Here is a 13,322-nt window from a genome sequence, read left to right on the forward strand (position 1 = left end):
CGATTTTACATTGAAAAATGTGGTCATAAAATTTTAAGTACAACATTTCAATGTTTTACAAAAAAATACTATTTAAAAAAATCATAACTCGTCGGCAGAATTTAGGTGAATTCTTCTGAATGGCTTAAAAAATGCGGGTTTTGTCCCCTGAAACATATCTAGAATTTTTTCAAAAGGAACCCAGTTAACCCAATCGGAATTCTGGAACGGAATTCAATTCGAATCGTTTACGTATTCCGTTTCAGAATTCCGATTGAGTTGACTGGGAATAAGCGATTGTATTTCATATGTTTATAGGTCCTTTTAAAATCAATAATTTAAAAATACGGATTTTGGTAAATTTTTCCGTGTACCTATTTTATTTTGAATTCAGGTTTTTAAGCGAAAATTGCGTTGGAATGGTGTACGTCCGAAATGTCAAAAATCGCGCAGTAGCACCAATATTAGAAAAAAAATGTGGCGGTCATGCCATGACACACTTTTTACGCAGTGTTGGTACCACTGCGTGATTTTGACATTTCAGGCGTTCACCATTCGAACGCCATTTTCGCCTTAAAATCTGGTTAGTCCTCATCAATACCTAAAACTTTGCCGAAGACACCAAATCAATCAAAAAACTCCTTTGAAAGTTACAGATTTTCGAATATTTACGGGTCATTTTTGTAAAATTAGCTGCCAAAATTGTATGGAGATTTGTATGGGTGAGCCAATGACACAAAATGGCTTTTTTGTGATAGGAAAGGCCCCCACAAAGTTTGAGCCAAATAAAAAAAAAAACAAAAAGTAAAAATGGTCGAAATCAGCTTATTTCGTAGAGAATTGCTAGCATGTGAATTTTGTTAAGGCTATTCTCCAAGTTCCCATGAAGACCGGGCGAGGCTTCGGATAATCAGGTCTGGGCTGTATTTATATTTTTATATTTATTCCTCACCTTCGAAATAAACCAGGGCAAAAGACATAAACTTTAAAATAATTGCAGCGCATTTTTTTCGATTTGATATTTAGTCTCTGAATAATTTGAAGCAAATACAGTCCATACTCAATTATCCGACACCACGATTATTTGAAATTCGTTTTTTCGAAGGTTTCTATAGAGACTTCGGATATTCGAATCATGAAAAATATATAGTTATTTTGTAAGCAAAATTTTGGCGAAGACGTTTCTTCTTTTGAAAAAAAACACTATCTTAAACTTCCCTCTGATTTCTTAAAACAAGTTTGACTACAGTAATTTCACATTTGTATTATACTGCAGAATTACTTGTTTGAACAATTGTACTTTCGTTTAAATGAGAAATTCAGAAATTGAATTTCATGTTCATATGAAAGTTGTGCTACATTTGCAGACATTTTGTTTACTTCAAATATGGATAATTCCTTCACAAGTGACTACGCTTACGACACCGACCTTCGCCAAATCTACTCATATTTGGCATGGGGGTTGTTTTTGCCACAAAATCAAAGAATTCCAAGTTTGGCAAGCAAATTAGAAGAATTTTTACGTAGAATCCAATTGTCTTTGTTTTTGTATAAATTCAATTTGCAATGATCTCTTAGTTTAGTTACAAAATTTCAAATTTTCTTACCTAAAAGTTGATTTTTTGCTAAGTCTTCTCTTAGAAAAATGCTTTTAAAAAAATTAATAATGAGGTTTTTCAAAAAAATTAAAAGAGGGGGAACATCCATAAACCACGTGGACACTTTTCTTTAGCTTTGGGGTAACAACCCCATTGTCCATACAAAAAAAAACTTTTTTGTATGAATCGTGGACAATCGCTTTGATTTTAAAGCAAAAAATACCCCATGGCAAAAATGAGCAGATTTGGTAAAGGTCGATTTTGGACGCGTGGTCACTTGGGAAGGAATGACGCAATGCCACATATTACAATATTATTTGTTACATTTTTTTAAACAATTCATTTTGATCTTAAACTCGTTGTACATATTTCCACTAAGTTATACATTCGATTCCCTTGTTAATATTGCACACTCTATTTAATAAAGTTAAACCAACTATTGTTAAAAATGTACATTGCTTTCAAATCCCTAGTAAAATACCGTAGATGGCATCTATCTTTTCGACAATTCTCTCGCCAAATTGGCATGGAAGTAACAAAAAAAAATCCCAAAAAAAAAAATTCCACCCCCTCTAGTTAGACGCTTATAACAAAAATGCATTCTGTCCGAAGGCAAACTCAGAATGAACGCTGTGAAAGCAATAAGTACCTTATACTGTTAAGCTGTAAAAGGAAAGCTAGGAAAACCAAAAAATAAATAACGAAGAAAAATTGGCGCTGAAACGCACTGCACAAGCAAAACTGGCGCAGAGATCACACAATGTTGAACAATAAATTATTATCGAACAGAGTTTCAAATAAACTTAACTGTATCCAAAGAATAGAGTATAAAAAAACGCTGTGCCTTTTACGTTCACAAAAGGTTTCGATGCACAAAGAAAAGGAAGTAAACCAATTGCACAGATTTGAGGATTATATTTCAAGCATCAACTTTATGTCGTTTTGAAATTGTGTACAGATTGCATTATTTATTTGAAAAACACAATTCATTTATCAAAACGGATTTTGGTTAAGAGCTACAGTTGCATTTTCTGTAAATGATCCGTAAGATACTTTAACTATGATACTTTTGAAAGGTTATGTTTGAAAACAAAACAACACATTAAGTATAGGTGCATATTGGATTATACGGATGGCTACACTTCAAAAGAAGAGGAATTCAAGCTGCTGAAAAAACTCAAAAAGGCGATAGCTTTAAATAGAACTGTTCTAAGAAAATTTTTAAAAATCAAAACTTTTACTCAACTCAAAGTGAAAAACGAATATATATATATTTAGTAGTTGATAAAGAAAGATGTGATACTAAATAGCTAGTTCATAAAAGAAGTGAAAAAGTTACCGAGATGAAAACAGTTGAACAAAGCAGAAACGTTGAAATCTTTTAGAGACAAATAATTAAAACAAATATTGCACAAAGAATTTTAAAAGAAGCCCAAGCAAACCAGTTAAGATTGACCTAATCAGTAAGCGGTTTAATATAACAAAGAACAATAAAAAAAAACTTTGTGCGCTTGTAAATATTACCAGTAAATGCGCGCACGCGTGCTTTTCCAACATCGAACATATGTTACTCGTAAAACGTTGTGCTTTAACAAAGAGAACAAACTAAAAAACAACCATCACCAAAGTCTACGCGTATCTTAAATTCTAATAAATAAAGTACACACACCCCCTGTTTAAAAAGATAAGTAAATTTTAGACATTGTTATATGTACAAGCTTGGCATTTTACAGTTAGTCCATCGCCCTCGCAGTCGTCAGAGGCTGAGGCTGGGGGGCATTTAGGTTTTAATTTTCCGCTCGGTTAAGTATAGAAGCCGGTAGGCGAAATGATACATAATTTTTATAAAAATCGTTATCTGAAAAGAAGGGCCGAGCTTGTTTCATATTGCAGCAAAACCATCCGAAATCATTCTTATATTTTAGTTGTTACGACGGGATCGTTGAAATCTACTAGATGTTTTTTTTCTTTTCTTAACTTATTTTCATTAGGTCCGTTTAGGTGCTGTGACCAGGTTAGGACCGAGGGACGGTTCAAAATAATTTAGAATACATAAAAAATCATTTTCCCCCGTATTTGCCGAGCATGTAATTGACGAGTCTTAATTGGTCCACGAACTGCTGGACTCTGCTTTTCCGCCTTCCGTACCGGCGGTTTCGGATTCGATGACTGCTGCCGCATCCGGATGAAATCCGCACGCTTGGGGCAGCTTCGGTCCATGGCTTCGTGCGTTCCGTTGCAGTTGGCACACCTCTTCGGTTCGGCTTCTTGCACTTGGCAGTCGTCCGTCGTGTAGGGACCCCCACAGCTGTTGCTCCTGCCCTTGAGGTGACAGTTCCATGGCCCAGATGCAAGCAGTTCCTGCACTGGGTCACGTTCGGCCGCTTGTTCCGGTAGGCCTCCCACCGGATGATAGTGCTTGCCACAACCTTCATTGCAGAGAGCTTCTTCAGATTGGTGTATCCCTTGGGGAAGACCACAATGTACGGGGTTTCGTCCACGGTGGACTTTTCCTTCCGCTTGATGACATGCACCTTCAGCGCGTCCAGCTTGAGATCCCTCTTCAGCAGGTACTTGACCTCATTCGGTTTCAGTTCATCAGGTAAACCACGAAGAACGACCCGGTGTAATCGTTCGCTTCTTCGGCCGTGAGTGTAGAATTCCACTTTCTTCTTCTTGAGGAGCTCTTGCAACTTGTCAAAATCATTGACTGAGAAGCAGGTCACCTTGGTTCCAAATCGGGTTAGTTTGTAAATCGAGTCGAAACCAAATTTACAAGTTTCCACTATCGCCACGAGCTTGTAAAAATCCGTGGTGTTCTTCACCACCAAAGGTGGTTGCTTTTGTTTACTTGCTGACTGGCCGGGTGCTGGAACCGCCGGGACGTCCCCTCCTCCTGCTGGACTGGCATTGTTGTTGTTTTCCACTATAGCGGGCTGAACTTGTTGTTGTTGAGCAGATTTTGCTCCACTTTGCTATCGTCCTCTTTCTTTTGCGCTCGTTCGCCTCCATTCCTCGGAATGTTGGGGCGCAAAGTCCACTGAAAGAACCACGACGGCCACTATCGGCACTTTTGACCCGCAAAACACGACACCTCCAAATTGATTTTTTCTAAATCTCACCCAAAAAACCCACCATTTTCTAATGTCGATATCTCAGCAACTAATGGTCCGATTTACAATGTTCCCTGAGCTTTGTCATAATGAGTAGAGTATCATAGGTTTGATGCTTGTTTGGCAAGGAGTATGATTTGATCCGATGTGGAATTAAAATCGAAGTTTTCAGTATATTGCTGAAGCTTCAATTTTTACACATGGACTTCATGCTACGAGAACCCACTTTGACACAGTCTCAGGGCTTAATCGATGGCCGGTAAGCTGTCATCGAGACAAGAAGGTTCTCCGATAGTGGAAATATCACATTTGAACAATGAACCGCTACATATGTGATTTTTCCCTATCTTAATGTGGGTGTCAGGTTAGGAAGCGGGTTTTTAAAAAATTAGTTTTTGTAGAATTTAGGATTTTAACTATAAATATCTACTTTTTAAACATTGCTTTGAGTTATTTAGGGACAAAATTAGTTATAGTGAATTGAGTAATTCTGTCAGAATCGGTGATTTTCATTCAAGTAGCATAAAAACCATTCTGATTTGTCAAAATTTCCATAGAGTCTCGACCAATCAGTAGTCAGTCTGACGATCAAATGGTCGTCTCTTTTTTGGCTATTAATTAAAATGTCGGGGATTTGAGATAAGAGTAGCTTTCGGATAGGTTACTTTAAATCTTGTATTCAATTCAAGTTAAGCAGTTTTCCGCAAATGAATATTTGGACTTAAATGAATAATTGAATAAGTTGGACTTATGAATAACATACAACTGTGCATTAATTCTAGAGTCAGATCCATACAGCGTCAGTGTTCATTTGGTCGAAGTGTACTAATTCATTGGCAGATCTGGTTCTAGTTGTAATGTACGACAAGACTACTGATGGACGTGACAGGACGAGGGCCCAGTTTAGAGGTCCGATTTACAATGTTAAAATATGAAACATTCGTGAAATTTTGAGATCTTTTAGAAAACAATATTTTTAAAAAGGAGAATGGGCGAATTTGGTCCAAGGATGTACACGAACAGGACCAACTTTTTTCGAAACATCTCGCCGAGACATGAAAAAAAGTCTTCTGGACCAACTCTCTAAACCCCGGGGTTCAAAAGTTACTTGCTGTTGAAGTTTGAGCGTTTTGAGTAAAAATATACAAAAAATCGTATTTTTGCTATTTCTTAAATCATTTATAAAATCTCTGTTTCATTATGGATTTCAATTTTCTTGACTTCATTCGACGCGTATCAGCAAAAACTATGAATTCTGATATGTCTTAGCATGATTGAAATATGATTTCTCTTGTTTTTTATGCGTTTGAACCGTTTGTGCAAGAGGCATCCCATAGAAACCAGTCGAAACTTCAAGGTTTTGAAACCGGATCCAACCCAGACTGCTTCAATGAGTATGGAAGGCTACAGTGCAATGTTGTAACAACTTATTGGGATGTTCTGAATCATCCAAGAACTCCTTTGAATTAAGACCGGTGAGTCTACCGCCGTAACCAGCAAGATGTCGGCGGTTTTTGACCACTGATCATACCCGCATGGCTTCAGTGAGTATGGTAGACTACTATGCTGATGTGTTGGAGTGTCCTGGGTTCTCCTAGGATTCCCTGGAGTTAAGATCTGTGGGTCTACTACCGTAACAAACAAAATGTCGACCGGTTTTGACAACGGAACATACCCGCATAGCTTCAGTGAGTGTGGTAGACTACTTTGCTAATGTGTTAGGATGTCCTGGGGCATCCAAGGACTCCCCCGACGGGTCGGCGTAAAACCTAATTGTGACTTGTCAAACTAGCTTGGGAAAATAAAAATTTCCTTGAAAATGATCAAAGCGAGCCGAAGTTACTCGCTTGTTTTTCAGCTGTCAATCGCAATTTTAAAGTGTGGAAGTCCAGTTTGGTGGAAAATGCGACTGGATATGTAAATAACAACTAGGCAACCAAGTTTTTCAAACTCTTGTTGTCAAAAGTGCGGGCCAAATCCAAGTTACAGTGCAAGAATCAATAAGTACTTTTTGATTGCATATTTGATTTTACATAGAAAAATAATGTTTTTTTGAAAATCAAGTTTTAGTGACAAAAGTGAAATTATTTCATTTTATTAGGTTGCTTTAATAATTACATTTGTGCAGATGTTATCCTTTTAGTAGAGTAGAGAAAACACGTCTTATCTTGTAGACTGTTTGCAGTAGAATGATTTTATTTTTGCTCAGCTTACAGACAGGCTTGCCACAAATACAGATTTTTCAGCACAGGACCGAAACACAAACGAATCTTTTTTACAGTTAAAATAAATTTGAGCAGTTTTTGTTAAATTGGCCAAAAAGATAAACATTGTAAGCATCTTTTGGCATGTTCAGTTTTTGGTATGAATATTATTCTTTAATGTTTTACTCGATTGAGTGTTTGGCATGTGCCAAAAAAATCTGTATTTGTGGCAAGCCTGCTTACAGACGTCGACTTCCAGAGCCAAATCTTCCATGACCGGATTACTTCGATCTACCAATACTCCTCCCTAATCCGATATTCCAATGGCCTCGCATAGCTTCGTCTGCTTTTGGCTGTTCATCGGCTTCGTGAATCCGTCCGCTGGCTGCTCAACGGTGGATACGTATCCCAGCTTTACAAGTCCATGCTGCAGACTCTCCTGCACGAAGTGGTAGCGAATGCTCACGTGTTTCGTGCGTGGATTGTACGAACCGTTACTAGCGATGGCGATTGCAGATTGGTTGTCGCAGTACAGGTCCACAGGCTCCACCTTGAACATCTGAGCTCGCAGGTTGTTCCACCACATGGCTTCTTGAATCATCCGAGAAAGCGCCATGTATTCAGCTTCACACGACGACAAAGCCACTGTCGGCTGCTTCTTGACGTTCCACGATATGGCTCCACCTTGCAGGATGAAAACGTAACCAGTTGTGGACCTCCGATCATCTGGATCTATGGGGAGAGAGTTTACTGGTACTAAGGAGAACGAATTAGACAGAGAAGGAAAAAAAAATGCAAAAATAACCTTCGAAATAGCTAATAGATGTGGAATAGTTAGAGGAAAGGAGACCAAAAGTGAAATTAAAAATCACCAAATCGATCAACCATTTTCATTTATAATTTTTGTATGGACAGCTGCCAAATTTGTATGGAAAAGTATATGGACAAACTAATGATGCAAAATGGTTTCTTTGGCATACCGAAGGCACCAAAAAAGTATCAGCCGGATTAAAAATTCCAAAATTAAAATGAAAGTAAAAAGACTTATTTCGTAGAAAATTGCTCTTTTGATAAATTAAAAGGTACCGTGTTAAAGCTTCAAGGACAACCATCAAGAAGAACTTTAGATACTCGAATAGCACGTCCCGATATAGAAAAAGGTGTTTGTTTTGGATTGCTTCGTAAAAAATCAGAAAAATTATGTTTGTCGACTATTTATTTCAGGTTAAGTTAACATAACAAGTAAACATAAATGATTTACATTACAGGTAAACAGATATTTGAGAAATGTTCTTGTTTCCGTGTAACGCGATTCAGCAGTTTCTTGGCCACGCTAGAAACCTGATCGCAGTGGATGGTCACGAGCAAGTGGGAACAGTTTTCGGTGATGAATTCCACCGATTTGTCCGTTATTGGACAGTTCCCGATATCCAGTTCCTTAAGTTGCGGAAATTGGTCCAAATTGCTGACAAATTCGTCGTCGACGGCTTTTAATGACGCGAGCTCAAGCTTCTCCAAGTTAGGGCACCGCAGAACCAACTCGGCGAGTTTCTCTGTTGGTATGTGGCAGTTACAAATGTCCAGTTCCTTTAATTTGTTGAGCCTCTTAGAGATTCTAATGTTGTTCTGGAGCACACGGTTGTTCCAAAGTTTTAGACACCGCAGCGATTTCCACCCGGCAGCAAAAATATCTGACCAACTCTGCAGCTTACAATCTTTAATTTGAACGTTTTGAAGATTTGAGCAGCTTGTAAAAAATCCGCAAACTATCGCCGGCGACTTTAAACCCATCGAGGCTCAGGTAGCTCAAGTTGGAGCATTTAATACGTTCAAAGTTTAAATACAGATCTTTCTCTCCCGTAAGTGTAAGCTTCGTCAGTTGAGGCATTTCGGTCAGAAACGATGGCACCAATATTTCTTCATATTCCTCTGCAGGTGGCATTATGGCAGATAGTTCCTCAAGGTTTTTCAGGTTCTTCCCGATGTCGATGAGATCCTGTTTATTACGGAAACGTAGAGCGTTAGATAATGTTGATAATTATTTTGTTATTTGTGCCTACCTCGTTCACAGCAGCATGGCAACTCAGAACTCTGATCGAAGGCTGCATTTGACTCAGCTGTACTGCCAAATCAGAGTTTGAAAGGTCATCAACCGTTTCCAATTTGAGCTGGTCCATGGAGCAGATCTGGTCAACAATAAATTGCGTCAAGTAACAGCTTAAATTTTTCAGCGTGCCTTGAACCGATCTCATCAGAAGGCAAGCTGCCATTTCTTCATCATTGTCGTCATCTTCAACTAGAAGAAACTCCACTTTTCTCAAACGTGGAAAAATGTCTCCGAAGATATCTAACACTCGTCTGCAGAAAAGAGATTCCAGCTTCTCCAGCCGAAAGTCTGCCCCGATCACCTCATCGGAATTGTACTCGGTAATGTCCAGACTCAAGCTGATGAGATTGGGAGTTGCTCGCAGCATTCCCAACAGAACTGGCAGTCCGATTTCACAGTAACGCAATGATAGTTCCGTCAACGCAGCGCCAAACGTAGGCCACCAAGATTCGACACAGATTATCTTCGACTGGTTCAATCTCGTACGAGAAGCCGGAAGCAAATTCTCCGGCTGGAATGTTTCATCCATTGTGACCTTTCTCTTGAACGCGACAACGAATTCCTTGCGCAAGGAGTAGCTCTGATCGACGATGTCCTTCCAAAGGTGGCACGTTGACCGAACTTCCAGCAGAGAGTCTAAGTCCAAGTACTGGAAGATCATACCCAACATTTTCGCGGAAAGATCCGTTACGTAGTGCAGGGGCAGGTCAACCGTCTGGCGACACTCGGGGCAAAACCACCACAAACCGGACGATTTGCCGTTGGACGTGCGCAGCACATCGGCGACGGTCTGATCCAGGTTGACGGTGGCGGGATGGAACCGCTTCCGGCACGGTCCATTGCACGGAATCACGTTGGCCAGCGAGAGATCCATCTATTGCTGGGAAGAACTTGAGAGTTATTGATAGTTTAGAAAAGAAATAACATCAACTTTATTTATTTTCCCTAAAAGAGCACGCAGCTAGCAACATCTAAACATAGAAACATGTACCCTCCCTGTAAAGGCTTATGAATTGATCTCAGTTGAAAGGTTCTCCAAATCTCTGAATTGCAAATGTAACATCCTGGAGCAGAACTGTTAAATCTAATAAACACCAATTGAATTGAATTGAACATCAACTTTACCAGGTTTTGCTTCCGATTTCTCTTAATCTTCTGTAGGTTTCGTGTGAAATCTCTGTTTTAGTACCGGATATTTGAAATCAAAGACTTTTAAGACGGTTGACGGCTTACACGTTTATAGAGTCATACTAAAAATTAATCAAGATTAAACAAAATTGAAAACTACACACTCTTCTCAAACAGTACAGATTCGGGTTATTTTGGATTGATCGTGCACAAATTTAGCAAGCCTTGGTGAGCGTGCAAGAAACCAACAACAACTTTGCATTCCACAAATCTTCCACGAATCCGACCTGCCCTGAAGAAGTTTTGTGACCATCTCGTGCGAGTAACCATGGCCTACGAGCGGAACGGCGTCGGCGCCGGAATGAAAGCGCTGATGGACGAAATGCCGAACTCCCTGCACGCCGATGTCACCAAGTACCGAGACTTTGCGCTGCTTCGGCAGGCCGCCCTGCTGGACGTTCCGGAGCGGACCAAATGTGACCGCCGGGCCGCTCAGCTGCGCCAGGAAGGGAATCGTCTCTACCTGGAGAGGCTGTACGGTGACGCACTGGAGCGGTACAACGAAAGCATCTGCTTCGCGGAACGCGACTCCGACCAGCTGGGAATGGGATTCGCGAATCGGTGAGTGGGGGTTTGGGAGCGTGAGATGACCCTAAAATGTAATTTTGCTTTTGATCGTAGGTCCGCCATCTACTGCGAGCAGGGCGAGTTCGAGTACGCGCTGGCCAACATTGCCCTGGCGAAGGCGCACCACTATCCGGAGAAGTTGATGCCGAAGCTGCTGGCCAGGGAGCAAAGCTGCCGTGCCAAGCTGGACGCCGGCCAGTCGAAGGGAACCGTGCCCAATCCCCGGATGGACGTGAACGTCAACGCGAACCCGAAGATTCCCTTCGTGGCCGATGGAGTCGGCATGAAGCTTTACAAGCAGTTCGGACGCGGGTTGATCGCCGAACGGGACTTCCAAGTCGGGGACATCATTTTGGACGAGAAACCGACGTTGGTCACGAACGCGCTTGGCTATCGCTACACCAACTGCGCCAATTGTTCCACCGGGTTCAACCACAGTCTGTTGCCCTGTCCGGGTTGTGTTTCGTACATGTACTGCAGCGAGGAGTGCCTCCAAAGGGACAAACGGTTCGTCCATCGCTTCGAGTGTGGCATGGCGGAGAAGCTGCGCAACGCCATGTTCTGCTCGACAATAATCGGTCCGAAGCTGTTTTTCTACGGATTGACCCTGTTCGATGATGACCTGCAAGCTATGATGGATTACTGTCACGGCGAGACGGCCCACGGCCTGGGAAATCCGTTCGACATGGACTTCCGCACGAAGGACCAGCTCGACCAGTTCAAGGTTCTACACAAGGCCGGAGTTCACCACATCACGATCCTTGATCAAGTGCGCCGAGTTAGCGCCGCCGTGTTCTACGTGCTCTTCACCGAGCATTCTCCACTACTTAAACGCCTCGTCACAACCCAAGCTCAACGGGACTTCGTTCTCAACTGTTTCCTGGATTACACCCGCAAGTGTGGCGCCCTCCTACTGGATTCAACCGAAAGCAGCACCGTGTCCCTAGTCGGTTCCATCGTGAACCACTCCTGCGATCCGAACGCCGTCCTCACCATCCACGGTGGCCACATCAAGCTGGCCGTGCTGCGTTCCATCGCCAAAGGTGAACAAATTCTGGCCTCGTACGGACCAACCTGGTGGCAGCCCAAACCCGACTACGAGTCGTGCTACAAGTGCAAGTGCGTCGTCTGTACCAAACCGAGCTGGTCCATCAAGCAGGGCACACTTCCGCCGGCTGCCGTCCAGCATGACCGTCTCATTACGACGATCAGCTGCAGCCCCGAGGCGAACTTTGCCGATCGGCTGAACGTGATGCAGCAGTTTCTTAACCGTTACGCGGCGTTCCACGCGGATGTCGCCTACGGTGAAGTGCTCAAGCTGTACAATCTGATGCTGAAGGGAATGATCCAGCTGGATCTGACGACGGGCGAACGGGCCAAGGTCGCGGCAAGCTTGAAGTGAGGATTGATCAACTATCTTTTGACGCTCTAACAAAACTATTGACTAAAATAATAAACTTGAATTGATTTGAATTTTGAAGATTTGATTTGATTTGATTTTGTGCAATTCAAAATTTAGTGCAATCGTAATTTCTCGACTAACGATCAAGATTCCTAGAAAGTATGGTTTCGATTTGTGATCGACAAATATCGATCTACCATCGAGAAATTACGATCGAAAATTAAAAGCAATTTCCAAAATTAAAAAAAAAAACATAAAATTCCGAGTTTTGAGATATTTTTTTCAAATTTAAAAAAAAATCAAAAAGAAAAAAAAGGGTTCAATTTTAATAATTCTTTTTTTTACGCCAATGATGTAGGGAGGACTTCGTTTATTAAAACGATTTGTGCAATATCATAAACCTTAAAACATATTCGTTGGCGTGCCTTCAGATCATTGATGATGTAGAAAGGACGGTGGCAAAAGGTGTCCTTCACTTTTGGGGCAATGACTGTCAATGATGGTTCTGAATACAGGGTCCAGAAAAAAGTATATTGAAATGAAAAAAATAATCACGATGTGTAAAATGCTTCTACAAACAACACAAAGAAAACCAATTTTTGATTGATGCATTCTGAATCAAATTTCGACGTCGTCGTGCTATCTTGTCGCACCCGCCATTTCGACGTTCCGAGAAAAACGCGTTTTAATGTTTGACCTTGAATAAACAAAAACCAGAGCACGCAATGTAAACAATAACAAACACATTTTGTTTGGCTGACCATTCTGTGAATTGTCCCGAAGTTTGGTTGAAGTTGGTTGCTGGAGTCCCGAGTTATAATTACAAATGTTTACGGTAGTCTATCTTGCACGTGCGTCAAACGCGTTCTGACCCTTTGACCAGCAGTCGCACTTACATACATTTTCAAGGAGTGACAAAATAGCACGACAAGATTGAAACTACTTTCATATGAAAAGTGACAAAAAATTTCGAAGCTTTTTTGGTTTTTATTGAATATCTCAGGATTGAAATCGACTGGGGATCTGTAGGGGAGATGGGGGTAAGACGGCCACCCTAAGGGAGAAGTCTAATAAAATTTACACAACAGATTATTTTGATCTCAAATTACGTACATATTGTTCTACTACTAGTCCATTATAGAAATGACATAAATTAGTTGGTTT

The 13,322-nt window shown here is 41.0% G+C and overlaps 2 protein-coding genes across 3 annotated transcripts; one reads left to right on the forward strand and one right to left on the reverse strand.

Annotated features, from left to right (window-relative positions):
* Positions 1-8,106: 8,106 nt before the first annotated feature.
* LOC119767689 lies at positions 8,107-10,247 on the reverse strand. Of its 2 annotated transcripts, none has more exons than XM_038256861.1 (3): positions 10,127-10,247; positions 8,955-9,875; positions 8,107-8,890 (listed from the first exon to the last, which is right to left on the reverse strand). In XM_038256861.1, exons 2-3 carry the CDS (start codon positions 9,873-9,875, stop codon positions 8,612-8,614), a joined length of 1,200 nt encoding a protein of 399 aa, XP_038112789.1. In that variant the 5' UTR covers positions 10,127-10,247; the 3' UTR covers positions 8,107-8,611. The 2 variants fall into 2 exon arrangements, with proteins under 2 accessions (XP_038112789.1, XP_038112788.1); XM_038256860.1 differs by having other exon boundaries at positions 8,955-9,881.
* Positions 10,248-10,364: 117 nt separating this feature from the next.
* On the forward strand, positions 10,365-12,236 carry LOC6043651 (SET and MYND domain-containing protein 4). Its single transcript, XM_038256858.1, has 2 exons — positions 10,365-10,750; positions 10,811-12,236. The coding sequence occupies exons 1-2, from the start codon at positions 10,458-10,460 to the stop codon at positions 12,156-12,158; spliced, it is 1,641 nt and encodes a 546-aa protein (XP_038112786.1). The 5' UTR covers positions 10,365-10,457; the 3' UTR covers positions 12,159-12,236.
* The last annotated feature ends 1,086 nt before the right edge of the window (positions 12,237-13,322 follow it).

Source organism: Culex quinquefasciatus, chromosome 2 (assembly GCF_015732765.1).
Source record: "Culex quinquefasciatus strain JHB chromosome 2, VPISU_Cqui_1.0_pri_paternal, whole genome shotgun sequence".
NCBI classification, from domain to species: Eukaryota; Metazoa; Arthropoda; class Insecta; order Diptera; family Culicidae; genus Culex; species Culex quinquefasciatus.